The 26,951-nt window shown below is 46.7% G+C and overlaps 1 protein-coding gene across 3 annotated transcripts in view; it reads right to left on the bottom strand.

Annotated features, from left to right (window-relative positions):
* Plxna4 (plexin A4) overlaps nucleotides 1-26,951 on the bottom strand; it is a 416,968-nt gene that overhangs the window by 341,058 nt on the left and 48,959 nt on the right. For all 3 annotated transcript variants that reach the window (XR_012444270.1, XM_074062846.1, XM_074062859.1), the window contains exon 2: nucleotides 11,698-12,965. Coding sequence is in view for 2 of the 3 variants with exons in the window: in XM_074062846.1 (XP_073918947.1) it covers nucleotides 11,698-12,882 (1,185 nt within the window). In the remaining variant the exon portion in view is untranslated. The remainder of the gene's footprint in view (nucleotides 1-11,697; nucleotides 12,966-26,951) is intronic.

Below are 26,951 nucleotides of genomic sequence, written 5' to 3'. Positions count from 1 at the left end.
GGGGCCTGCATACCTGGATCCCGACCCCTTCTAATGACTGTGCTGATGTTCCAGAGCCTGGCCTTCATCCCATGGCCAGCCCTTCCTAGCTGAGGAAGGGCTGGACCCCCAACTGGACTGGGGGCTGAGAGGCCCCACAGCCGACTCTCGATGGCCTGCTGAACAGCAATGGTGAGGTGGCATGGGGAGCCAGAGCTGACACTCTGAATTACAATCTAATAGCTTACCACACTTCCCTCATGCACAGCGGCAAAGGTTACTGTGCAATTACGCTTCGCTACATACAAATGACAGAGCAGTTACGGTTACTTTACCAATTACAGGGAAATTGCTCCCACTCTGCAGAGACTGGCACTCTGAAAAGCTCTATCATCTCCATGGAACGGGGATTGTAAATGCTGCCAGTATCCTTCCTCCAGCAGTGTCCCCAACCTCAGGGCACAGCCACAAAGAGGCCACCCAAGGATCCCAGCCCAGGAATGTGTAGTAGCCTCTGGAGATGTCCTGAGAAGGGCTGCAGGAGGGGCAAGGCCTGAGAGACTTGGGAGCTTCCCAGGAGCCCCTTGACATCACCCTCCCCAGTTCCAGACCCCAATAACAAGCTCTTAAGAACCCAACCACCATCCTGAGAGCCATGCCAATCTATCTTAAAAACCATGGGGGATGAGGTGGGGTTGGCACCTAATCCTGAAGTCACCACTGACCCCAGCTGGCTTGGCCCCTGTACTATTCCTCATAGCCCCTCCCCTGCCACATTGGGCTGTTTTATCCTCAGTTGTCCCATCTTTACGGAAGCCACATTGACCTTTGCTTATTATGGAAAGGTCAGAACTAGACCAGAGCTCAGTGGTCTGAAGGCAGTGCTAACGAGGTAGAGATCAGCAATTCCATTCCCCTGTGGGTCAATTAGCTGAGCTCCAGGACACAGTTTCTTCCATAGCCACAGGCTTCCCCTCTTAGCCCAGGCATCTACTACTTACAAATATCCCAAAATGACCCAAAAAGGCAGGCCAGGTGAGTCAGTCAGATGGATAGATGCAGTCCACTGCTCCAACCATGGATAGACCTACCCTACTCCTCGGCCCCAGTACGGAAACCACAAAGTCTTCCCCTTGCTCTTTGGGTAGCTCCTGAGGTCAGCAAAGAGAAGGGCTCTTATACCTGGGAGCAGACAAGCCCTCCTGCCCTTCCTAAAAGTGAACATACTGTCCTGTCTCACACATGGAGTCCTGAGCACCATATTTGCCCTTCACCAAACCCATGATACCACATTTCCTATCCATTAAACAAGGAAAAAGATGTCCTGTCCAAGCTCATTCATTGTGAGCTTGACATCCAGACCTCTTGTGGGCCCCTTTTTTCATCAAACTTTGAGTACCTTATCCCACTGGAACCCCCTGCTATTACAGGGGAAACTGAGGCAGTAAATGAAGACAATGCTATAGATAGTTCTTTTCTTATTAATTTGTTTCAGAGAATTTATGAAGGACCAAGCACTAGGGCAGGCCTCAGGAATATAAAGATGAAAAGTATCAGTTGCTACCCCCAAAACTTCCACTTTCTTAGTGGGACAGGCAGATCTAGTTGCGAATAGAGAAGCCAGCTGTACTTTGCTTCAGTTATGTGCCTGGGAGAATATTGATGGTGTAGCCCCAAACTGCCTGGGGGAGTAGTCAGGGGCCTTCTGAAAGAGGGTTTGACTCAAGTTCATGATATCTTTATTAGGGAACAGAGTACTATCCTTCTTTCACAAAGTGCACTATTCCAGAAGTGAAAAGAACTCAAGGTCATCCCATCCATTTTATAGGACAGGAAATAAGGCCTGGAGGATGAAGTGGCTCCCCTAGTTACATGTCAAGTTACTGGGAAAACAGAACCTCAAACTCCCAATCCAGAAGGGAAGAACTGATCTTCAGCAGGGCCTCTCTCCAGGGTTGCTAGGAGGCAGTCTCAAAGGGGTCATCTTCCAGGCTTGGGGAAAGCAGGAAGTCACTGTGCCCCCTGCCAGCTACAAAGCCTAGACAAAGTCAATTCCCCCACCTGAAGAGGCCCTTGGTCAACCATTGAAGCTGGGATTCTTCCTTTCCTGGGTCCATTTGTCCAAAGAAAGTGAAGCAGGAGTTTTGAGAAGAAATACAAGGTCAGAGGAAAAAGAGGATTGAAGCCCATGAGCTGTCTGCTGATGGGGACAGAAAGTGGTCTTTAGATTCTTCATGCTCAGTAGCCCTAAATTTTTTTCTGTTAATTACACCCACCCACCTACCCCAAACACACACACACACACACACACACACACACACACACACACACCCCAGAAGCTGACCACAGCAGGCTTCTGCTAGAAACTGGGGATTGGTGAATTACACACGTGGGATTTCTTTTTAAAGGAGCTATTGATCAGATAAGCTGTAATAGCTCATGTCTAAATACAGACTCCACTTGTAAAGCTCTGTAGTCCAGGGAGCTAATAATCACCCACTTATTGGGAACCAGATCTCAAATATGGCCACTGATCCCAAAGGTGTTCATAAATGCACCAGGGTCTGATGCACAATGTGCCTCGGCCCCTTGAGACAACTCCATGTGCACTCTACTCCCCCTCCTCAAGGGTAAGCAGAGAGGGTCCTGGTTGGGGGAAGGGTAGGGACATCTCTTGAGAGGCTCTAGTAGGCTTAGGTTTGGCCTCATCTGGAAGCCTGTTACTCTATAAGACATTCTCACATGATTGAGTGACCATTTCTACAATGATAAAAAAAATCAAAAAGCCCACATTGCCAGCCCTCTGATTGCTTTACTGTTGCACATAAATGTTCCTTTCTTATTTACAATTTGAACTCTCTCTCAAAGGTCTGTTCAATGCCCATGCTGACCCTGTGGAATTGAACTCTCAAAAAGAAGCCAGAAAAGTGCTGATCCAGGTGAAGGCTGGCCCCAGCATCTTAGTGGGGAGGACAGGGGTTGGAAGTGAAATGTGGGAATGTGACCTCATCCCCTTATTTCCTAATGCATCATCTCAGAGTGGTTCCATATTGTGTCCTTTTCAGTGAGACTGTAGGGAAAAATAAATGTGTACAGGGAAAGGGAGGGAAAGCCAGCAAGCCACAGTCATAATAACCTACTTAGATAAATATGTTAGTGAAGAGGTATAGGAAAAAGTGTCTCAAGGTGGGAAAAACAAGCCAACAACTTGCAGGTAAGATTCCCAAGAACCAAAAACTCTGCTTCTAAGTATCTCAAAAGGGGGAAGTGGTCAAAAATCAGGATAGAGGCCAATTATGTGTTAGGAGCTCTGAGGGGGACGGGGGGGGGGGGGGCTTCCGATAAAAATATTCATTGAATTAACAAATGCACCTAACTGCCTAGGGGATGATGAAAGCCATAAATAAAGGCAAAAGTTCTCTTTATACTCATTTTAAAATCTCTATGTGTTTTGAGACCAATTGTGGCCCAATCCCACCAGCTTTCTAAGGGGTCTTTCACTCACTATGATAACAAGCTAGCTTTCTAATAGGGAACTAAAGCCACTAATTTGCAATGTATTCCCAGGAGAGTTTTTGTAGGCCAAACTGCACCCAACAGCAAGTGTTAGCAGTGCACTCTCCCAGGGGCTGCTGAGTAGACAGTCAAAGAGAAGCTCATTCAGGATCTTGGGGGCCGTACCCATGACCTCCTCCTCATTAGCTCAGCTGCTGAGAGTCCAGGGCTCCTCTCTTTGACAAACAGCCAGAGCACAACACAATGACAGGGGAAGGTCTGGACAGGCCAGAGTTTGGGCCAGTCAGAAAGACCAGGACTCCGCAGGTGGAAGCCACACTGGGGACTAGCCCAGTACTCAAAACTGGGACCCTGGAGAATCACAGGGAAGCTTCTCAGCCTTACTCATGATGAAGCTACTCTCCCCTTCTGTAGGTATCAGACACTCTCAGTAGCTGCCTGTCAAGTCAGATGAATCCTACACAGCTGGTCCATCAGTCCACCACAGTTCTTACTCTTCCTCCCACATAACAAGCAGCCTCAGCCACCACTTGGACTGTAATTGAAGCGAGGTATGCCACAATGATTAAGTTTGCGTGTTCTCTGGCAGGCATGGGGAAGCAGTGGCTCTGCTCACCAGGCTGAATTATGGGATAGGTCATTCCCTTGTTAGTGGGAATAAATTTTATTAGCCCCACTCTTGTTGCCGTGTATCTTCCTTTCTTGCTCCTCAGGTCTGTGTGTGAGTCTGGGTAATGTTGCCAGCATGCAGGATAAATCAGCCAAACCAATTCCATTATGCTTTGGAACACTGACAGCGACACAATAATGACACCACAAACGATACAGGCTTTCTTCTCTCCTGCAGATCCCAGATCGTGGACAGCATGTGGGATCAAACCCACTAGGAAAGAAAATGTGAACTGACAGGCTGAATGGTGAAGAGCTCCCTCGGTTGGTCCTATTTTCTTCTTTCCACTAACTTTGTTCATGAAAAGAAACAAGCATGCTGATGTGTGGTCATTTCCTTCAGCCTTGCAAAAACTAAGGGACATCTGAGGACAACAGCAGCAAGGGTGTGGCTTGAAATGTATTCTCTCCTTCAAATGCAGTCCCTTAGTGTTCACAAAGTATCAGATAGAAAGCACAGGCAGGTGACAGGAGGCATACCCCAGGGCCTGGGATATTGAACCTGATAGTCCAAAGCTCTCAAAAGTACATATTGATGGAGGAGAAAAAAATCTAACAGTGAAAACACTGCAATATTATTATGTCCCTTTCTGTCCCACTGGGCATATTCTAACAGGATGGTGTGCCCTACAAATACAAGGTGCTCTGTGTCTATCATTATTCATTAATGTCTGCATATAGTTCTTTTGCACTTCATTAAAGGGATGTTGTTTTTACAAAATCCTTTTTGAAGATAAAATTAGAGCAAAAGTGAAACTGCTTACCAGCCCCATTACATCTCACAAGCTGGCACTAGCTGGGAACCCTAAGATCCAGATTCATGGATCAATACCCTGGCCAAAATAACTAGCCTAGGACGCACCACCCTGTCTGGATAAAATCCACATTTGGACAGATAAGCAGAGCTGGTCTAAGTACTAGAAGCTTGGCTCCCCATTTGAGCTGAGCTACAGCATACTGAATGAGGGGTGTGTGTGTGTGTGTGTGTGTGTGTGTGTGTGTATGCAGGTAAGAGAAGGATCTCGCTGTATCTGCTGCTGAGTGTAGTATGTGGGCGTGAGTATAACGTAGAACAAGTCACAGAAAGAAGGAAACTGAGAGAGGCAGGAAACGATGCACAGGGAGTGTGAGTTAGAGCAAGACAGAAAGAGGGAGAAGCAGAGAGCAACAGATGAGACATCAAACAACAAAGCTGGGGAGACAGACACATCAAAAGTGTGTGTGCAGGTGGGTGGTATGTACAGGTGTGCATGCCGCAGTGCTGGGCTCAGGTAGCAATGTCTTGGCATGGCAAGGACCCACATCTAAATCCACATCTCAGGAATGTGTGCTGAGGTCTCTTGGCAACTACCTGTGTTAAAATTCGGTATGTGTGATTCTTGGGTCCTGTAGTCTCCTGCTAGCTTGCTGGCCTCCAGGGTGAGCATCTCCTGGGAGAAACGCCTAGCCCCAGACCGCTTCCTCCTGCTAGAACTAGCACGCCACTGAGGGCCTGCCCACTGACCTACACCCCAAAGCATCATGATGCTTGGCTAGGATGGAACTTTCATTGCAAACCCTGCTGGCCAAAACCAACAAGGTGAGTGGGCTTTGCACCTGAGTACCTGAGACAGGAGCCAGGGTGAGGAGATAGAGGGAAGGCTTGACTCTATCAGGATCTTAAACAAGCAACCTGAAGTAGGGGTCAACAGGCTGTAAGGGGCGAGGGCTCAGGAAGTGTAAAAGGAGACTTACTTGGGACATGAGTGTGGCACGAGGTACATGTTTAGTGGAACACAGTGTGAGGCAAGAGTAGTGGAGACGAGAAAGGAGGGATAGGGTGGGGAAGCGGAAGAATTCCTGAACTGAGGGAGTCTGGGAGCCAAGCAAAAAGAACAAACCTGCCCTTCCCCTAACAACAGGAAACAAGCCCATCTAGCCACAGCAGTGCTTCCTGCTGACTGGGAAAAGAAAACAGTCCAAGCAGACGGGCAGAGACTAGCCTGGGACTGCTGCCTGGCCATTCCGGATGCTCACTTTCATGGAGTTTCAGGATCTCAGGCGCCAGACAAACCTGAGTGACTGTCCAGGCTGGGATGTGAGGCCAGCCTGAGTCCACAGGGGTGACCCTGTCTCCTCCCAGGGACTGCTGTTCCCCAGGAAACTGATGAGTCACACAGCACACAGGATGGGGCTCTCCACACCAATGATACACGATACACACTGTTAGGCAGGAAGTGACACTTTGGGTGAAAAAAAAAAAAAGCTCAGCCCCTTATATCTCTGTGACCTCAGGAGTCTGGGGGTAAACCCCTATCTCAAAAAGGAACTTGGCTCAGCCAGGATGTTCCCCCAGAAGCTTCTGTGGGAGGCTTTTCGAGGTTGCAATGACTGAGGAGTCCTGCTGGCACCTGGCCCTGAGGACCCAGGATTGCAAGTGCTCTGCAATGTCCAGACAGTTCCTACCCCAGAAACTGCACTCACTGGCCATTAGCACACCACTGAAATGTGAAGAGGCACCAGACTGGGAATACAGATGCACAGTAGGTTCCAGACTAATTACATGACAGCAAGGGAAGCACTTGACTTTTTTGCCTCTCTGGTCCCTCAGCAGGACAGGCTGCCTGCCCTTTCCATTGTCCTATAGTATTGTAAAGACAAGAAAAGGAGGCAATGAAGAAACCTCATAAGCTGGCAGGTAGATGCCATATAAATGCTTAAACTCTGCTATCAGCCAGTTTGGCGGCCATCGCTCTCTACTCCCTGTCCTGGAGACTGGCATATGTGAAGTGGTAATTCTGGATAATAGTTCCTGCCCCACTGGCCCAAATTTTCTAGTGGAACGTCACTCTGAGGTCAAGGCTTTCAAGAAAGAAGCTAATTTTTTGCCAGGATCCTTCCAGCTTATCAGTCCTACAGCTGACATGGCCTGGCTCCTGTACCCACTTTTTAGTCGGCTCCAAAATCAGGAAAATTTAAGTAGAGGGAGTGGTGGCCACTCCCATAATCACAGCCTTTTTTCCCATCACCCAGGCCGCAATGACCTGTTCTCCATCACAACATGGGCTCCAGGAGACTGATGTCAGTTCACGATCTTGGCACTCACCAGCAGTGAATCCGCTACCAAACACTTTCCCAGGGCCTGAGATGTTCATCCATTCATTGGCACATTTGGAAGCAGAGGCTCTATTCTGTGCAGGACCCCAGAAAGCTGAAGAAAGGGAGAAGAGTGTAGATAGGCATGCGTGGGAAACCCCTGGACACCAAGCTCTGGACCCATGGATACAGAGCCTTGGTCCATGGCAGCACACTCCAGCAGGCTGCCCACTGAGGCTAAAAGTGTCAGGTCTCCCCTCCTCCCAAGAAGGTATGGGAGCTGTCATCTTGGCCTGCATAGGGCCTTGGCACGGAAGCAGTGAGCTTCTCAGCCCTATGTGCTTTGCAGACAGAGGGTCTGAGGGAGCCTGCATGGTTGTATCCATGCAGCAGCCTTCAAAAGAGGCCAGAAATAGAGACTCTCTGATGCTGAACTTAAGAAAAAGAAAAATTAAAGCTCTATCACTAACCCACCTGGATACCATTAGCAAATTGGCCTCAGGTTAGTCTTTAAGTTCCCTGAGTCCCAAAACAAACTGGGACCCCTGACAGATCCTCTGAGGATTTCTATTCTCTTGCCCTGCTGAGATTCTCTGAATAATTTTCAGACACAAGTGCATTTGTGGTTGGATACCCCTCTCCATTCAGGCTAGTATAAACCAGGACATAGGCCAAAGGGGGCTTAGAAGGCAAAAGCAGGAGCTCTCCCATCCCCACAAACACCAGAAAACACCTCAGCTGCTTCTGTGGCTTCTACATCCAACACAGCTCAGGGATTGGTGTTTGCAGTATGCATTTGCATTCACAGCAACATATTCCCATGACGAAGTCAGTCAGCTGGCCAACCTTATCTCTGATATGGGTACAGGCAGCCTTCCCTGACTCACCAGGAGCTACAGTACCACAGAGCTCTCTGGTGGCTGCAGTCAGCAGGCTCTGGCCTTCTGGCCCAACACTTCTCCTCTTAAGGGGTTCCACAGAAACCCTATGGCATAGTAAACCAAGTCACACATGTGTGCTCTATGCCTCCACTCATCTGCCACAGAGCATAGCTGGAGAACCTTGTAAGGTAGGCAGATGGCCCATGGTTCCTATTACTCCTGGCTCTGTAGGCCTAAGTTCAAGAGAAGCAATGTTGGTTCCAGGAAGTGGAAAGGACCACAAAGACCTGACAAGTGCACTGGATGAGCATTCTAATTTAAATTAGTACAGCAAGGAGCACATAAAAATTAATCCCTTTTTTAGACTCTCCAAGTAGTAACTAAGATAAAACCTACGAGGAACTCCACCCCCTACAAAATACAACACTAAAAGTCAACCTCCTGGGAGCATTTCAGCAGACCCACTACAAGACAGAGGCTATCTGAGATTTGGTTCCACTTTACATGCCTCAAGGGAGCCCCAGACTCAAAGAAACAGAAAAATCTAGAGTTCATCCTGTCCTTCTTACACCTCTGGGCAAGAAAGGGAAAAGAAACCACCTCAAGTCTTGTTAACAGGTCAAGGGGAAAGCTGGGGTGGCGATGTGGTAGATTTCAAAGACAGCTCAGGAGTCTGGCCTGGTTAATGTTGATGTCCCGTGAAACATGTGTGGTCTGAGCCAAGTCCAGATGAATTGTAACAAGAGGCCCAGAGCAAAGTAACTCGGGTATCATCCAAATCAAAGGAAACTGATACTGTGCTTTAAAAGCCAGCCTGGCCTTTTTTAGACTGGCTGGGGAGACAGCCCAAGCCTTATGCAGGTTCTGGCCTCCTCCTTTCTACTCTCAGTCCTGAACTCGCCTCTAACTTAAAAGGGCTAATTAAAACCAAAAGGAAAATCAAAAGCTTGTTATCTGGCTCCGTTACTCCCAATCCTGGCATTAGTCTGTCTTGCTACATTGTATTCCCTCTGTTCTCTTCAAGGCTACCATGCAGTGTTAGAGCCGGCAGTTCTGCACTTCCATGATGAACTTGGCTTTTATATTGTGACAGGAGTGAGGGCAGGACAAACACCTGCCCATGGCAGTCAGATGGATCCCTACAGATGATGCTGCTCCCAAAAGCATAGCCCCGAAAACAGTTGTGAACAAGTTTTCTATAGAAAATCAACCCCTCTGATTGCCTACCCCTCTGATCTCAAAAGAATTACTTGTTTAATAAGCACAGAGCATAAACTTGCCATTTTATAACATAGGTTATATGCATGTATGCTTCTGAGAGTATTTTTTGCACGTATGCAAGTACATGCATGTGTTTCTGTATTTGTGGGCGTGTACATGTGTGAGCCCTGCAGACAAGGACTCTGCAAATGCTGGCTCCACCACTTGCTTACAGATGTGTGACCTTGGGCAATGAATTTACCTTGTTGGGTGTCAGGGTACTCGAATGCAAAAAGAAGATTAAGCAGGGTGCTAAGGTTTGAAGTTGCCCCCTCCCATTTAATTGCTATTGTACCAGTAGTAAGAGGCAGGACATGTAAGAAATGATGGCATGGGGGATCTGCCAAATGAGTAGATTCTTCTGTTATTATGGGAGTATAAAGGACAAGTTCAGCACACTCTTGCTCTTTCTCTTTGCCCTTCGGCCATATGATGTCTTCCACCATGCTATGATGCAGATGAAGGCTCTTGCCAGGTGCCAAGACCTTGATCCGTGTGAAATAAATTTCTATTCACCATCATTGTCCAAGTCTCAGGAATTCTGTGATAGCAGCACGAGTTCTCCCAAAGGGTCTTTTCTATACCAACATCCTATTGTCTGTCCCCATGAACCTATGTTTGAGTGTGTAACACACATGCACAGCACAAAATCTGGCCTGTCATTGGCTGTCTTCATTTAAGAGAAGTCCATGGTCCCCCAAGTTCATAACCCTGTCTTGTAGACTCTCTTGAGTGAACCAGCTATTGCCCCAAATGAAAGACTCTAAAAGAAATTCCCAAAGGTTAAGACACTGACTAGGATTCAGTACATGTTGGAATCCCTTCAATTCTCTACCTTCCCTTCTTTCCATAGTACCTTTTCCGTGTCCTTTGTGGCATAGGGGTCTCCTGGTCTTTTCAGGACCTCCAAGTATAATAGAATCTTCTTGTTTCCAGGTTTCTGGAAATTTTGCGAGTGGAGAACAGCCTGAGCTTAAATGCCAGGGAACCAAGGCAAAGTTTGCTAAGTTTCTTCTTTCATTGAGAACCCAAGTCTCAATGGCAGAGGAATGCTGTCACTCACCATACACTGTGTGAAAGGGGGCCAAGGTCCTCTGAGATTTGTTTGTAAAGTAGTTGCACCTTATGAAGGGAAACTTCTCCTTTTTAAAGTGACCGAAATACAATTTCTTTACATAGCATTCCACCAAGGTTCAAGTAAGAATCAAGAATGCATACTTCTATCTAATGGATGAATTTTTTTTTTTGTTCTTCTCCTCAAATTATGATCACAAGATATTCACAGCACCACACACAGAGAAAAGGAGTACAAGATAGATTGCAAACGAGGCTCATAAATTTTTAATGGAAAATTTAAAAAGGAAGTAGGAAAGGATAGTAACATTGGCATAGAAGACACTAACAGCTGAGGCTTCCAAGTAACTTAAAAAATTATTGCAGGAAAAAATTAAAAAACAGTATCCTTTGAAAGATGAGCGGAAGTTAAGCCCAGAATGGCAGGTGCTGTTCATTTTGGGTCATAGGTGAGCAGGGCTTAGAGAAACAGGAAACTGTGAGTCACTTGCGATCACCTAACAATGCAGCAGCCTGATGTCTGTCTGCACTACCCTCTAGGCCATGGGTAGGCCCCTAACAACTCTCTATTTCACTTCCCTTGGGTTCCTACAGCCCTTGGTCACCTGGTGCGGCTGCTCTCTGACTGCTTCCTGACTTTGTGACATGTCTTTTCCATGGCTCTGTGCACACAGGAGATACTTAATAACTATGTAATCTCTTTCTACCCCTTTCTCCTTTCATTTTGTCATTTCCTAAAGACATGCAATGAGCTAAAAACATAACTCTCCTGAAATTCCATATCCATCACAAACATAGAATAACTTCTCACACTCACATTCTCCTCTCCCTACTCTTCTATGGATTTATTCTTAATCCCAGAAAAGTGATTCACATGCTTGGTCCATGATAAGGGTAGACACAAGTCTTATGCTACAACACACTTTAATCCAGGCTTCCACTGTGCCTGGTGCATAGAACATCTACTTCACCCATTCCCAGTGCTCCCTCTCATAATCAGGAGCCAACATGGAAGACAGAACAGCGCACCAATGGAAAAATCTATATTTTAGCCCCATTTCTGACTCCTATACTCTCACCATGTTTGAGTTGGTGATGCTTAATCCCAATGAGACCTAAAACGGGCTATACTTGTCCTGCCCACAAAATGAAAAGGCTGATCCATACCCCACGGAGGCTACAATGCCGGGGTCCTCATCATCCACACCCCATTGTCCCAGCCCACAGGCTCTCCCTGACTCACCGCACTGCTGCAGGGGATGTCTTTCACCTTGAGCCAGGCCAGGTCCAGTGTGCCCTCACCCCGATAGCAGGACTGCAGCCGCTCCTTAATGCGGTCATTGATCTGCTTCAAGATAAAGATGCATAGGGCCGACTCATCCAGAGATTTCATTTTCCGCTTCTGGCCCTTAGAGAAGACAGTGAAGAGGAGGTCATCATCTGGACGAACTCCCAGGGTCCGGCCAAGCACAGTCCCAGCTTTGGACAGATACGCAGCCTGCAGCAAGCGGTATTCCACCCCACTGCGCTCACAGCCAATGGGCACCTCCACATAGGAGTTGAAGGCTGTATCCTCCTTGCAAAGCCTCACAAGTTTGGATGTGTACACTTGTTCCTTTGTGGTAGAGCCTGGGGGAGACACCATCTCAGGCTGAAGCGTCAAAAAGTAGACAAAGTTGCCACTGCTGAAACCATAGACATAATAAATATCAAAGTCAGGGATGACAGTGAAGGTATCCGAAGGGATCTTAATCATCGAGGCTACAAACTCATCATGGAAGACGTAAGCAAACATGCCATCTGCCTCAGAGTTCTTTGTCAGTTTCCTGCTGGAGATGGTAGGAAAATATTCAGGCTTCCCATCCACTGCCGTGGCAATGAAAAGCTTGTCATCCAGGTTGCTGTAGGAGACAATCACCCCAAAGACTGAGCCACTCTCGTTGACTCCTGACAGGTAGTGTTCCTTCTTGTGAAAGGGCTCCCCCAACTTGAAGAGGTCCTCCAGCCTCAGGAGTTTGCAGATGCCCTGGTACAGGCTCCCGCATGCGATCAGCCTGTTCTCCTTGTAGTCTATGAGGAGCATCTTGTTGACATTGTTGGTGGTAGTCAGGGGTTCGTTGCAGGTCTGGACGATGCGAGGTGGGTAACACTTGGGGTTGTCCTCATCTGGCCCTGTCTGGTGTGTCACCAAGACCTTCAGGTCACTGGAGAGTTTATAGATCCTGTTCACAGCCCCCAAGTAAATGTGCCCTGTCCTCTCATCCACCACCAGGTGGTTGAAGCCCTCAGTAGGTTCCCCTCGGAATGTGACAAAAGATCTCTTCTGAGACAATGGAGGTGGCTGCCGGGAGAGCAGAGTGGAGGAGCCCATCCCTACCACCAGCAGGTGGGAAAGAAGACAAGTCCAGTTCCAAGGCATGGCTTTCATCTCGGCAATAGATCCTCGTGGCTCAGCAGCACTCAGGCACAACTGTCCCTTTGGAGGTCCAGGACCCAACAGAGAAGTCTCCCCTGGTGGAGAAAGAAAAAGACTAAGATGAGGGGAAACTAAGACAGGACTTATGCCATTCCACAGCTTATCTGACTCTCAGCACATTCTTCATTCACTGAATAAAACTGCCCTGGTAGGGTTCTATGCAGTTTTGCTGGGCCAATTGATCCAACCCCCACCATGGTGTGTGAGACAGTTAAAGCTGGATGACAGCAACCCCATAATGATTCTTAAGCAATAACAGTGATGATGATAACAACAGTGGTGGTTATGATGGTGATGATGGTGATAAGAAATAGCATTGCCTGTTGAGTGCCTGACTTTGTCATTCACTTCTGGCTCAGGGAGAGTATGCCTGACTTTGTCAGTCACTGCCCAGAACTTAACAAACCCTTCAGTGCTGGGTATCTTCTAGATCCATAGTCCACCCTTCTCTGTGTCCAGGATCCTACACCAGCAGCTCTCTGCCCTTGGGCCTGCTTAGGAACAGCCATTGGGAAGCCTTAGCAGAGGCCTGGAGAGAGGAGGAGCTGCCTGCAGGGTCCCCATACTTCCTCTCCATCTCTAGGCTCTGTTAACCATCTCCTGACCAACCCTATCTGGGCTTAGAGACGATAACAGGAACTTCACTGTCACTAATACTATACTGCCCTTAAAAGAACCACACTTTTACGAAGAGCCCCTTTATTACCCTTTGGTCAAATGACCAAATTTGCATATGCTTCTCTATTTCCTTCTGGAACCCTAACCAGTGAACACAGATACCTATTGTATCCCCATTTTACAGCTCAGGGATTTGAATTTAGGGAAAGTTATGTGAGTTGCACAGGTGACAGTGGTGAAGGTGAACTCAACCCAAGTAGGATAGTCCATGGTAGGTCCTCATTCTTACCCTAACCATCTCAGTTGACCCCATCCTGACATAGCTGATGCTGTACAGTACTTTCTTGTAATCTACAGAAGAGCTAAGGCCGACCCACTTCTTGTGGGCTGTCCATTACAGTTGCTGGCTCTGGCATTCTACATCTGGACCTACTGCAGGAAACTTCCTTTCACCTCCTCTGCCAAATGGTGTAGTAAGGCCAAATTAAAAACCCACATCCTCTACCCCTTCGTACTGCGGCAGGCACCAATCCCTCTGGGGACACTGCCCAAGCCCTCATGTCATTTTAACGAGGCAGATCTTAGCAGATCTTGGCTGTCTCCCATGGTGAGGAGTCCTCTGAGAGGTTTTCATTAAAGGAAAGAAAAAAAAATGCTTTAAGAAGCCAGAGGACAAGTAAATAAATAAACAATTCCCTGCAGAACAAAATTGCTGCCCATCCTAATGGTCATCTTCATTTCCATTCAAGATCTTTCTATGTATGTTTCCAGTGGACAGCTTCATATTTCTTCCAGTTTGCAAGAAATCAGGGAAGCAATTGACAATGTCTTATTTGGGAGCATCTCAGATCTGTGGAATTTCTCTAATTTCTCCCTAAACTCCTCAAAAATGAGATAGTGGGACAAGGTAGACCACTAAGTGATAGAAATCACCAAAGCAGGGAGTGAGCGCCAGGTTAGCTGGACATCTAGATAAGTAGGAAGAAAACTAAATACTTTGTTAGGCAAATTCCTAATGAAACACATAGGTTTCCTTATGTAGATATCACACGAAGAAGGCTCTGTCAGGTGACAACCAACAGCAGCCCTGCAAGGTAACAGCCTTCATTCATTCATTCACCCACATGGCAAACGCCTGCTCTCAATCACACAGCATATACAAGATGATGCAAGGCCCAAAGACCAGGCCCTCAAAGAACATGGGGCCATGTCTGATAGAAACCACTAGAACTGAACTAACTGCACAGGATGAAAAGTTATGTGATAGATGACAGAGAACTTTGGGAGTTCAAGTAGGGAAAGAAGCCTTCCAACTTGGGATGTGGGAGAAAGGAGCAGGCTGGAGGAGGCCCTGGCAGGGAATGGAATTTGAGTTCAGGCATAGACTTGGAGAAGACATACAATACTGGAAGGAAAAGGACTTTGGGAGGGTTCTGCATAGCAAAATGGTCACAAAAAGTCAAAGTGTAGATGAGGAAGCCTACATGTGAAGAACATAGTTCATAAGAGAGTCAGAAAATACAGCTGAAAAGAGAGCTATGAGCTTGTCAGGATGTCATGGAGAGTTCAAAACTTTCATGCATAGAATTGAGGAAAGACTGTACATGTGAAAGAAAAGAGCAGGGGTCCCAGGCAAGAGCCCCACACATCTGTGAATGCAGCCTTTGTCTTTGCTGAAGGAGAGTTTGGAGCTGAAAGTCAGTGAGTTCCAGAAGCCAAACAGGTTCTGTCTCGCTCATTAGTATGTTCATATCACCAGAGGCCTGACCAGCATCCAGTAGAGGCCCAATAGCTACTTCCTGACTAGCATAAAAAGGGTCTAGAATATCAATGTTTGTATAGCATTTACTGCATCCCAGGCCCCAAGCAAAAATTTTCCTTGAGATTAATTTGCCTAACCATCCCAACCGTTCTCTGTGGGCAGGATGGCTTTACCCACTTTATAGGTAAAGAAACTTCAGCTCTTCAAGGACGTGTGGCTAATAAGGAGCAGAGAGGGGGCTCACATGATGGTGCATGCCTGTAATCCCACCTACTCAGGAAGCAGAAGTAGGAAGATCTTGATTTAAGGCTAGCCTGCACAAAAACGTTAAGACTCTATCTGAAAAACAAACTAAAAGCAAAAGGACTAGAGTGTGGCTCAAGCAGAAGCATGCTTGCCTAGCAAACATGAGGCCATGCATTCAATCCCCATTACTACCAAAAAAATAAGAGAAGAGGGAGGGTGGGGGCAGAGAGAGTTAGGAATGGGACCCAGTTTTCTATCACTACAAAATCCATATGCTTCCTAGAAATGCACAGTTCCAGAGCCTACAGTATAGAGCACTTGAAAGCCCTTTTAAATTCAGTTAAGTCCCAGACACAGAGATCCCAGAACATCCCCTGCCAACACCAGGAGAAAACAGAAGCCCTGTGACCCACAGGGCACTGCCTGGTAGGTGACACCTATCAGTGGATACTATCGTGTGTCTCTGAAAGTGTTGGTGACTGTATAGCACGTGATGCAAGGACTCTGCCTGGCACTAATAACAAGTGAAATAGGATTAGGAGGATGAGCATTGTGACAATGAGATGGTACCAGGCGGTATATCTCAGAACCAGTGATAAGGAGTCAAGACAGTTCCTCTTGAATTGCTTGTGCAAATACAAATATCAGAGAAGATTCTACAAGTTTGTTATCCAAAAGAGATAATCCTATGTAATGATTCTCAATCCCTGATTTTAGAGACTACAAGGTGCTATTCAGAGAGACCAAATGAACTCACGGGAGGTCACACAGTGAGTTAAAGATGGAGATAAGGACAGCTAAGACCTCTGACTCCCAGTCCTGTCCCCTTCCCATCACATGTGGCTTTGTCTCCTGACTTTACCTAAACCAGTTCCAGCATGTGCTCTCTGGCTTTTGTGTAAAAGCTATGGCTCTTTGGGCACCATATGCTCTGCTGGCTAACACAGCTCTCAAAACAGCTCTGCCAACAACTGAATTCCAGCAGGGCTGGTAATCCTCATTCCAGACAGGCAGGTGCAGGTCAGGGGCTCTGCCACCAACCCTTCTGGAGGGAACATTCAGTGGTCCCTGTATGGGAATGTGCCACAGGCCAGGGAAAGTGTGCCTGCCACACAGCCCACCTTACCTTACTACACACTCACAGACTCACAGCCAATCAACAGCTCTCAAGCCTGCACAAGGCAAGACAAGGAAGCCTGTAATTATGAATTTACTGAGCAGAAAGGTGCCGTGGCTCATTCTGCATCTTCTGTTAGGCACTGAAATGAGACACAGTTACGCATCTCAAACACTTATCACCCTCATCTGGGGATGGTGAAATTACTGCGCCTGGAAGGGAGGGAAAATAACATGTGATGGGAATAACCAGCCTTTCGTTTTCCACCCCACGAAAGGGACTGATTAGGAAACAAACAACAAAGAAATGGATGAGGAAGGGTTACACCTGGCCTCACGAAAGACCCCACCACACACCACCAATTGAGCTCAATGGTAGCCCTCCTACCCCAGGTCAGGACCCGCAGGAAGACAGAGCCACCAACCCCTGCCACCCAGAGACACCCAAGTCTACTCCAATCTGGCAAAGCTGGAGCTTCCAGAGGGGTTCTCTTGTAGTCATTAATTCTTATAAGCAGTGACCCCAACCTAGAAGTCCCCACCCCAAATTTCAGATACTAACCATCATTTCTCTCTCAAATCATCATTTAGCTTGTTTCAAAACAGAACAGTGGAGGTGACACTCTTGACTAACACTGACTCTTAATGGCAAGCAGTGGGAGTGAGTCACCCTCAAGATTCCTCAAAAGACCCCCTGAACCAGGAAGAACGGGAGAGGTACCAGAGGGCAGGAGACCCAAAAGACTGAAGCAAACTCAAACATGCTATGGTTTTTTCCCCTTCTTTGAAATCAGATTTTAATTCTGAGTGGCCTCAGGGGAAACGGGACTCATTTTTAGAAGCTGATCATCATTTTGATTAAAGCAATTGGGACTGTCTTTGTTTTATACAAGTTTTGAAGAGCTCAAACTAATTTTCATGAAGTAGTGTGTCCTCTCAGATTTCTAAGTGGCAGAAAGAAAGTTATTACCAAGCAGTTTAAAATAGCAATTACCTCATGAAAGTCCTTTGGAGTTTACAAGGCGTTTTCATATACACTACTTCCTTCTGCTTTTATCACTCACCCCCATCCTGTTTGGCAAATGACAAGTTTATAGCTATACCCCCTTTACAGATAAGGAAACCAAAGCAGGAGCTGGTTCAAGTCTTGCCCGAGATCACACACAATCATGTTGGGTTTGGGAAGCTTTTCAGGTACCCATTATTTGCTTACAGGACATTTCCTGACCTTCTGGATAGACTCCCAATCCTTGAACCCTGAGTCAACTCCCTGTATAGCTGTCCTTATTTCAACCGGCAAAAACCCTTGTCCCTTCCTATTACTGCTTATACTCTCTCTTCAACAAAATTAGAGATAAGGGCAAAATAGTTTCTGCTGGGTATTGAGGGGGTGGGGGGGAGAGGGAGGGGGTGGAGTGGGTGGTAGGGAGGGGGTGGGGGCAGGGGGGAGAAATGACCCAAGCCTTGTATGTACATATGAATAAAAAAAAAAAAAGAACATACTGGAAACATATTCTAGGCTAATGTTTTAAAATACAAATCACAACCCACCCAGAGTATAGAAACCAATCGAGTCAAACATGGTTTTTTTTAATGAAGTAAAATAGAACACAAAATAATAATTAGATACACGTAGAAAACATAGACACGGAATGTAACTCTTGTCTCACTCGATATGTATTTATATACATGAGTGTGATACAAATATATTTCTTACTGTTGGTTGCTGTGACACTGTATTTATGTGTCAACTTTGCTGGTCCACAGTGCCCAGATGTTTGATCAAATAAAATGCTGGATGTTTCTGTGAAGGTATTTTTGAATGAGATTAATATTTAAATCAGTGGATTTAAAGTAAAGCAGATTACCCTCCAAAATGTGGTGGGCCTTGTCCAATCAGTTGAAACCTGAACAGAATCAGACTAACTGCAAATGGCCTTCAAACTTGATCTGTAACATCAGCTCTTCTCTGCTTCTTCAGCCTATGGCTACCCTGAAAATTTTGGACTCAGCACCTCCATAATTATTGTGCAAATCAATTCCTAATGGTTTCTCTCTCTTTCTCTTTCTCTCTCTCTCTCTCTCTCTCTCTCTCTCTCTCTCTCTCTTTCTCTCTTTTTCTTTCTCTCACTCTCTCCTTCTCTCTATTACTCCCTAACCCCCTCTTCCTTCCCCCAACACACACACACACACACACACACACACACACACACACACACACACACGTTATTGGGTCTGTTTCTCTGAAAAGCCCTGACTAATGCAGTCACAATCAAGACAATTTGAAAACACACTGTTGGCACAAGTACATATTTTTTTGCTATCATTCATTTATCTGTGGGGATCTGCCCATGTGCCCTCTCAACTCAAAAACTTTTGGTGCCATTGATTTCACCCCTAGTTCAAGGCATACACATGACCTGGGCTGAGCCAATCAGCACAGAGCAGCGGTGAGAGAATCATAGTGGTTGGTTCAGGGATGTAAGGTACCTGGAAGAATCAGACTTCTGAGAGTCAATAGACTTTAGATGGGATTATTGGGGAGAAGAGTTCTGTCACTGGATGTGACTGTGGGCCTAAGAAACTCTGGGGCCATCTTATAACCAAAGGGACGAGAGGGTGGAAAGAGTCTCCTGAAAGAATGAAGCCAAAGTATGAAGAAGGACAGGAGTAAGGCAAAGAAGGAGATCCCCGACTCCTAGGTCCTAGTTATATCACAAAGATGTCGGGATTGTGTGCATGAAGCCAGCTACACTTCCGAATAACATGAGTCAAAACATTTTCCCTTTTCCCTAGGCCACTGGGTCCTGTTTTCTAGCAGTTGATAATAAATGACTCCTAAAACAGTCATAAACATAAAAAATCCATCTATCGCCATATCCTCTCTTACAGGCTGCCCTCCCGTGGGATCAGATGAGCAAGCCAAAGAGAATTCTGCGTCCCTCTGCCCACAGGATTAACCAGCTCTACAACTACAGCCACATGATTCCAGGTAAGATTGTGGGGGGAGGGGGTTGTACATATTTGTGTGCACTAACGTGTATACTCACACACCGCTCCCTCCATCTGTCAAGCATTTGCCTTGAGGGCTATGTCCGCTGGTCTTCCAGGAAGTTTTCCACATTTTCAGGCCCCTAGTTTCCAGAGTTTGATTCATTCTTTAACTGAAGCTTCACCCAATCCCAGCCCTGGTCCAAGATATCCCAATCACATGTTAGCACAAGAATCAGTGCCCACCAGAGGCTCGCATTTCACAAACTGTTTGGAGGCTGTCCCCTCTAAAATGAGTACCCTGAGAACAAGAGGCTATGTATTTTTCATACCTCTATTCGCTCTAGTTCCAAGTCCAGAGGCTGAGACACAGTAGGTGTATTATAAAGGTTTGGGAGTGAATGAATGAGCGAATGAATGACTACTCCACAGCTGAGTATATGAGGTGGCAGCTCAGATCACCTGAGACTGAAGTTCAAAGTAAATCTTGGTGTTGGGCCAACTAACTCAAGGAATAGTCAAACTGAAAACCCTGGTTTTACCTTGCTCTTACCCAGGGCTTATAAATACTTAAAATACTCAATTTTGTTCTTTTAAAACACAAGTTCAAATGCATCAGAGAAACTACGTCTTTCAAACATGATTTGCAATGAGCCCAGCCAGTCCACCAGCTAGAATATCAGAGCAAGTCACCTTGGGTCTGCAAATTAGACTTTGCCCTACTCAGCTGAGAAAAATCAGTGGTGTCCCTGTCAAGAAAAGGAGCAGTGCCTGAGAGCAATGCTGCAGTGAGAAAAACTCAACACCAGGAACATGAGGTGCTAGAACTCAACATGACAGAAGTCAGTCATCGAGCCAATGACCATTTTTTTTTCAACCAATGACTAAATTGATTGATCACATACCACATGAGGAATTCTGAGCTTAGTGCAAACGGTATACATTCTCCAAAGCAGAAAACAATGCCTCTGATCTCCAGTGCCTGAGGGTCTCCTGGAGGAGACCCCTGGGAAGCTCTGCAGAGCTCTACTTTCCCAGCCCCTACTAGAAACCGTGAACCTCATCACCTCCCTTAATCCTAACAATGTCACACTCTAAGTAATTTCATCTTCATCATGCAGATGATGGGGGGATAGAAGGCTAACTTACCAACAAAAACATGTTCTGTCCTATGCACAAGACAGTTGGCACCCAGTTGCTATAGTGAACGGTGAGAGAGTATCATGGTGACATTTCCATGCCACAGCCGGGAAGAAATATGTGTGTCCCTTATTATGGTTTGAATGTGTCCCCCAAATTTCACGAGTTGGAAACTTAATCCCCGAATTTATATATTGATGGTATTTAGAGGTGGAGTCTTTAGGAAGCAATTAGGATTAAATAAGTTTATCAAGATAGGACTGAGGGCTTTTTAAGAAGAGGAAGAGACCTGAGCTGACACCTGCTTGCTCTATCTCACCATGTGATACCTTCTGCCATGTTAAGATGCAGGAAAATGGCCCCTCCCCAAATGCTAGTGCCATGTGCCCGCACTTCCTACCCTCCAGAACGTTGAGCTAAATAAACCCTCATTTTTTGTCTTGGGTATTTTGTTATAGCCACAGAACATTGACTAACACAGTTTTCTTTTCCCATCCAGCTGAATAAAGAGGACTGTGAGGCCCTGTAGAAAGATGGAGCCTCAAGACAAAGGATCTATCCACCCACCAGGAATACCGCATCAAACAAGAAAAAAAATGTCATGGTGACAAGGCTCTGAAATTATAGACGTGCCTTTTGCAACAGTTTGCCCGTCTGACAGGCAGAAGTGGTACACAGAGAGCATGTGGCCTGTCAGAGATGGCGTGCAAACCTGATGCAGGGTATCTCAAAGTTTCTGTTCTTTGTGGTACATCAGGCTACTGACCCTAGGAAAAGTCCTCTTTAGATGTCAGCAGACTCCTGCCTTGCTCCCAAAGCCAGACTGCAAGTTTCCAAGGCAGAGAGATGAAAACCACCATGTTAACAATTACAGGGTAGAAAAATCCCCCATGCTCCTCAGTATCCATTCCCAAGTTGGGGGCCCAGGGAGGCAGCATGTATGTGCAGCCCAAGGCAGTAAGGGGCTGGGCACCACCAGGACTCCTTTCTATTGAATCTAGAAACACTAGATCTTCATTGACTCAAATTACCAAAATGGACAAATGTCCTTTTAGATTACTACTCCAATCTAGAATCTATACTCAGAATAACATCTTCAGTAAGTAATAAGTATTTTTTTTCCTGTCTACATTTTTACTGTTAACTCTTGGTTTCAAGAAATGGGACCCATGAGTTGTTATTTTGTCCTCTTCTGGAGAGTTATATTTACATACAACATCTATGGTCCAGCTATGCAGTTGGCTACAGTTTGGTACCCATGGTGGACAACCATCCCAGCCAGCCCCCAAGTGCCTAATTGCCTCACTGTGGCCAAGTCCTGACCTTCACAGATGCCCCTTCCCTTTGACACTGTCTCAGAAGTGAGTGCCATGTTCATAAAAGGAAAAAGTCAGAGAGTGTGAGTGTCACAGTGTAATTTACCACTGCCTGTAAGGGAAGTGGAATCAAGTTAACTGGCTTCCCAAGAGCAGGTCATAGTCTCTTGTGCAGGTAGAGTCTCCAAAGGGTCAGATCAGCCAGAGCCTAGGAAAAGTCCAAAATGCAACAGTCCAGCTAGGGCAAGTCAAGAGCCCTCCTTCCAGTCTGTTTTTCCCCTGCTTCTTCTGCCATTCTTTTGAGCAATGAGAAATGTGAAATTGGTGGGTCAGGGAAGAGCTGGAAAAGGGGATAAAAGATGAGGAAGAGGGACTCATGGGGAGCCCGGCACGGATTGGGAGACCCCGGTGACCAGGCAACCAACCTGGTCTCTGGGAAATTCAGCACCAAGTTCAGCTCTGTCTTAATCCTTACATCCCAGTTTATTAAAAGGGCTGGGGAGAGTGTTACCATGGACAGAGCTTTTGCATCCCAGCTAGAAGGATCCTCTGCAGGAGAGTGAGTCTGTGCTCCCTTTCAGATTGGTGCTAGCCTGACCTTGAGGCCTCAGGCTCTGGTGTGCACCCACTTCCCTTCTTCCCACAGGCCTCCAGTCCTAGGCATAGAGGATGCTTCTCTAGGGTGCATCACTACCTTCCCTGGCCAAGTCTGCATTCCCAGCAGAGCCCAGGCCTCCCAGATGAATCTCTTCATTATTACAGGGAGGCAGCCCTTGGTATTCCAGGCACTGTGCTGCCAAGGTGGGGGTGGGGGGCGGGGAGGCATGGATGAGAGAGCGAGGCAAGAGGGTGGGGTGGGGGGAGGAGTCGCTAGGCAATGGCTTTCTCTCCTCTAAGCCTGACTGTGAGATTTTAAAAACAACACTCTCCAGAGAAGCCTTGACTGGGCAGGACATGACTGCCAACTTCTTTCCAGCATCTCATTTACAGAAACAGGCTGGTCAGGAATTGGGGGTCAGTTGCCACTGTTGGAGCTGGTGTCAAGACTTGCTCTGCAAAAATGGTACAGCCTGGTACCAATGTGGCTGCTGTCTCCTGACCCAGGCCCTAGGCCCAGCCCATGTGGAGTACCCTGTGCCTCCCTGGTCGGCTTCCAGTCCTCAGAGGGCTTCCACTGGCCTCTGAATGGACAGAAATGGAGGGATGTTATGGGAAGTGCTCAAGACACCCCAAAGGCTCTCTTTTGCTGCACCAGACATTTGGGACTTAGAAAAGGGGCTTAGAGTCCACCTGGTCAGGTCCTATCCCATGTATGTGGCCTGGGGCTTGCTTGAAATGTTGACACAACCACTGCAGCCACCTAGACCTACCCTCCCCTCTGCCTCCAGCCTCTCTTAACTATACTCCCAGGCTGGCTCCAGCTTTTTTTAAAAGCCACATCTAATGAGCTTCCCCCAAATGAGAACCTTGTTCTTAAGACCCCTGTCTCCTTTTGTGGTCAAGGAAAGAGGTAGGATGTTCTCAGTTCATAGCCTTTCATGTGACGCCATAAAAGCCTCCTCCCACTGAATCACCACGGCCCAGGATATTACAGACATCCTCATTGGCCACAGTCCTGCTAAGTGACTTGTTTGTGCCTTAGTTTCCTCATGTGTAAAATGGTGATGAAGAGAGATTACCAAGTTTCTTCTCAGACTAACCCCACAAGAAGTGAAAGTGAAATGCTTCAGGCTTTCCAGAATGCAGACCATCATGGATGTAGGGAGAGGTCCACAGGTGGCCTTTGTAGCAGGGCTGAGCAGAGCCATATGCCAGAGAGAGCCATGTAATGTTGGCGGCATTTATAGGAAGACAAAAGACTCACACTGAAGTTGCTTCCTCAAGAATCTGCATCTTTGACTAAATTGGTTTTTTAGCTGCCCAAATCTAAATTGGGAGCCTAAGGTATACCTGTTAAGGTTGAATTCTGAGCCTACCCTCAGAGAACTTGGGGTACACATCTGTTAGTTGGCTTCCATCACACTCCTTGGAGTCTATTTTCTCTCTCAAAAGAAGGAACAAGGAGTGGGCTCGCTTTATCAGCTCTGGTGTTGGTTTAGTTCATTGAGCATGGGGAGCAAGTAATGCTTTGTTTCTTTGACCCCTGGAGACCTCCATACACAGCAGGACAGTTGATGGAAGAGTGAGCAGGAGGCCTTTAAGCACTGAATCTCCCCCATGCACCCAATGGCCTAGCATACAGCCCGGTGTGAGTTGTTCTACCACCAGCATCTGACCTATTTCTTTCCCTTCCCTTAGCAAGCAAGAAAGAGACACAGAAATTCCCTTCTTCAGCTTGCTGTTAAATATCTAACTAGGCTTTTCTAAACTAAAGAAAGTGGGTGGTTTGGAAACAATAGTAAATACAGGGTTTTGGAAAAGGTAAGCTGAGAGTCCATGCTCTTGGATCCTTGGGTCAGAGCATCTGTCTATTGTCATCCTTGAGGTGCCTGATGACCCCCACCAGCCCTGTCACTGCCATGCCCTCCAGGGCCAAGCAGCCATCAGCCTTCCAGCCCCAATGGAGTCCTCATGCAAAGAAGCCTGTATTGCCACCAAACAGTGGCACTGTAGGAAGAACAGGTGACTTGGGGGCAGACTCAGACAGATGAGGTCACCTTTGTTGTCACCTCAGGTTTAGTAGCAGTGCTCTCCCCCAGGACCTTTCCTTGGCCTTCTACCCCACCCTTTCTTTTTAAATTCTAAGGAAAATCAGAAGTGAACAGTTGTCTCCCTTGCTGGTCTATATTCATGTAATTAGTGCTATTTAATTCCATGATGAGCCAAAGCTCATAAAATACAAAACATATTTCAGCTGCGTGCCGCAAATCTTGGCAGAAATCTCCACTGCAACCGGAAACCAAAGAGAGCTATATTTGCTCCTTAAAAAATGTTCAGAAAAACTGCCACAAAGTTTTGTGGCCAGGCACTGCTACTACCTGGGAAAAATACAGAGCAGGAGCAGCATAGGGGATTTTATATGATAAAGCTTAGAAATAAGCTCTATCACCATGACAACACTGAATTTTTAAAATATTTAGTATTGATCAAGTAATGCCAGAATAATAAGGTCTCTTGTAAGGAGGTCATTCTGGGCTCACTTCCTCCTTACTTCCAAGTACTGACATGTGATTTATGGGTTTGAGTCCCCAGCCATAGGATGGGAGGGCATTCTGCCTCTCCCACATGCAACATGTGGAGCCTCTAGTAATTATCCCAAATTAACTAATATCTCCACCTCCCAACTCCTGTTCCCCTGCCCACCACACTGTGATGAGACCTTGACCTACTTCTGTGATGCCAGCAACACATGAGGCAAGGGGCCAGACATCTTGACCCCATCCTGCCACCATTTTACAACCCAATACTCAGAAAGGTAAGGGGACTCCATTCTACCAGATCCCGTCTCTAGAAAGAGCAGCACACATGCGGGACTCAAATATCAACCTCTCCTCCAAATCAACAGCAGGCCCTCTTGTCAGCACTCCTGACTGTTCCCTCCCTTGGCAGCCCTGTGAACTGATCATACCCTCCCCCTTTTCTAGGTGACAAGAATTCAGAAGGGAGTGTGTTGGTGGAGAGCCCAGGGTGAGGTCAGAGGAGGGGTAATTCTAGATTCTGTTGACACCCCCTGTCAGGACCTGCACAGAGCTGTGTCACAGGGAGCAGAAGAGGCCAAGAGGTGGACCAGCTGTGACAGATGGTCAAGTCACTATAAAGCCCAGGAGGCCTCTAAGTAAATTCAGGAGCTCTTCTCTCTGTGCATCAGCCCTGGGCAGGAACACAGTGTGCTCTAAGCAGGGAGGAAAAGGCCTGCCCTGGCTCTTACAATTTTTCTCTTCCATAGTCCGAGAGCCACCATCTCACGACTACTGTCTCTCAGATGTGTAGCACTCTGCTTTGTCTCCCTTGCTAGTCTATGTTCGTGTGATTAGTGCAATGAACACTAAACAAACTATACGACTCATTATGGTTATTGTCCAGTTGGGAACACTGAGGCTCAGAGAAGGTCATTCAATTGCCCATAGTCATGCTTTTCTGAGCTTCCCTCTACACTACAAAGCTACCATCAAAGTCATCACTGGAAATGGTATACCAAAAGTAGAAGGGAAGATAAGTCTAGAAGGCCCCAAAACAAATAAACAGTGGTTAACTGTGAGGAGAGGGGGACCTTTCAGCCTATCTTGATAGGTCTTGATAACTTGCATGTTATGAGGCCAGGGAGGTGTCATAATTGGGCAAGTTCTGGGTAGATAAGGGATGGTGTAACAAGACCAACCAGCAAGCAAGAAAGATGCCCCAAATCCACTCATGATTTTGTTTAATAACACATATGTAGCTCCCTAGACTATCTACCAGGAACCTGCCTCTTGGGGATGCAGCCATGAATAGGACAACAAGGTCATTGATCCCATTAAGCTTACATTTGTTAAGGAGGAACTAGGACTAGCGTTATAGCTCAGTGGTAGAGCACTTGCCTGGCGTGTGTGAGATAACACAGAGGGAAAAAAGAGTCACAGACGATAAATAAGAAAAATGGCTATTTTTAGATCGCATTAAGACTGAAAAGAAAAAAAGCAGTTATTTGCTAGATAACTACTGCAGGCAGAGATGTCTCTGGTTGGAGTAACCAGTGGACATCTCTTTGAGGTGATGCTAACAGGGGGACAAATGGCCAAGGGGAGGCTTCCCTGCAAAGAGTTGGGAAAAGAGTCATCAAGGCCAATGGAGAGGTGACCACAAGGGCCCTGAGGAAGGAGCAGACTTGACAAAGAAAAGGCGAAGGCTGAGGA

Source organism: Castor canadensis, chromosome 2 (genome assembly GCF_047511655.1).
Source record: "Castor canadensis chromosome 2, mCasCan1.hap1v2, whole genome shotgun sequence".
Lineage (NCBI taxonomy): Eukaryota > Metazoa > Chordata > Mammalia > Rodentia > Castoridae > Castor > Castor canadensis.
Note: the sequence above shows the minus strand (reverse complement) of the source record. Positions and strands in the feature narration are given on the sequence as shown.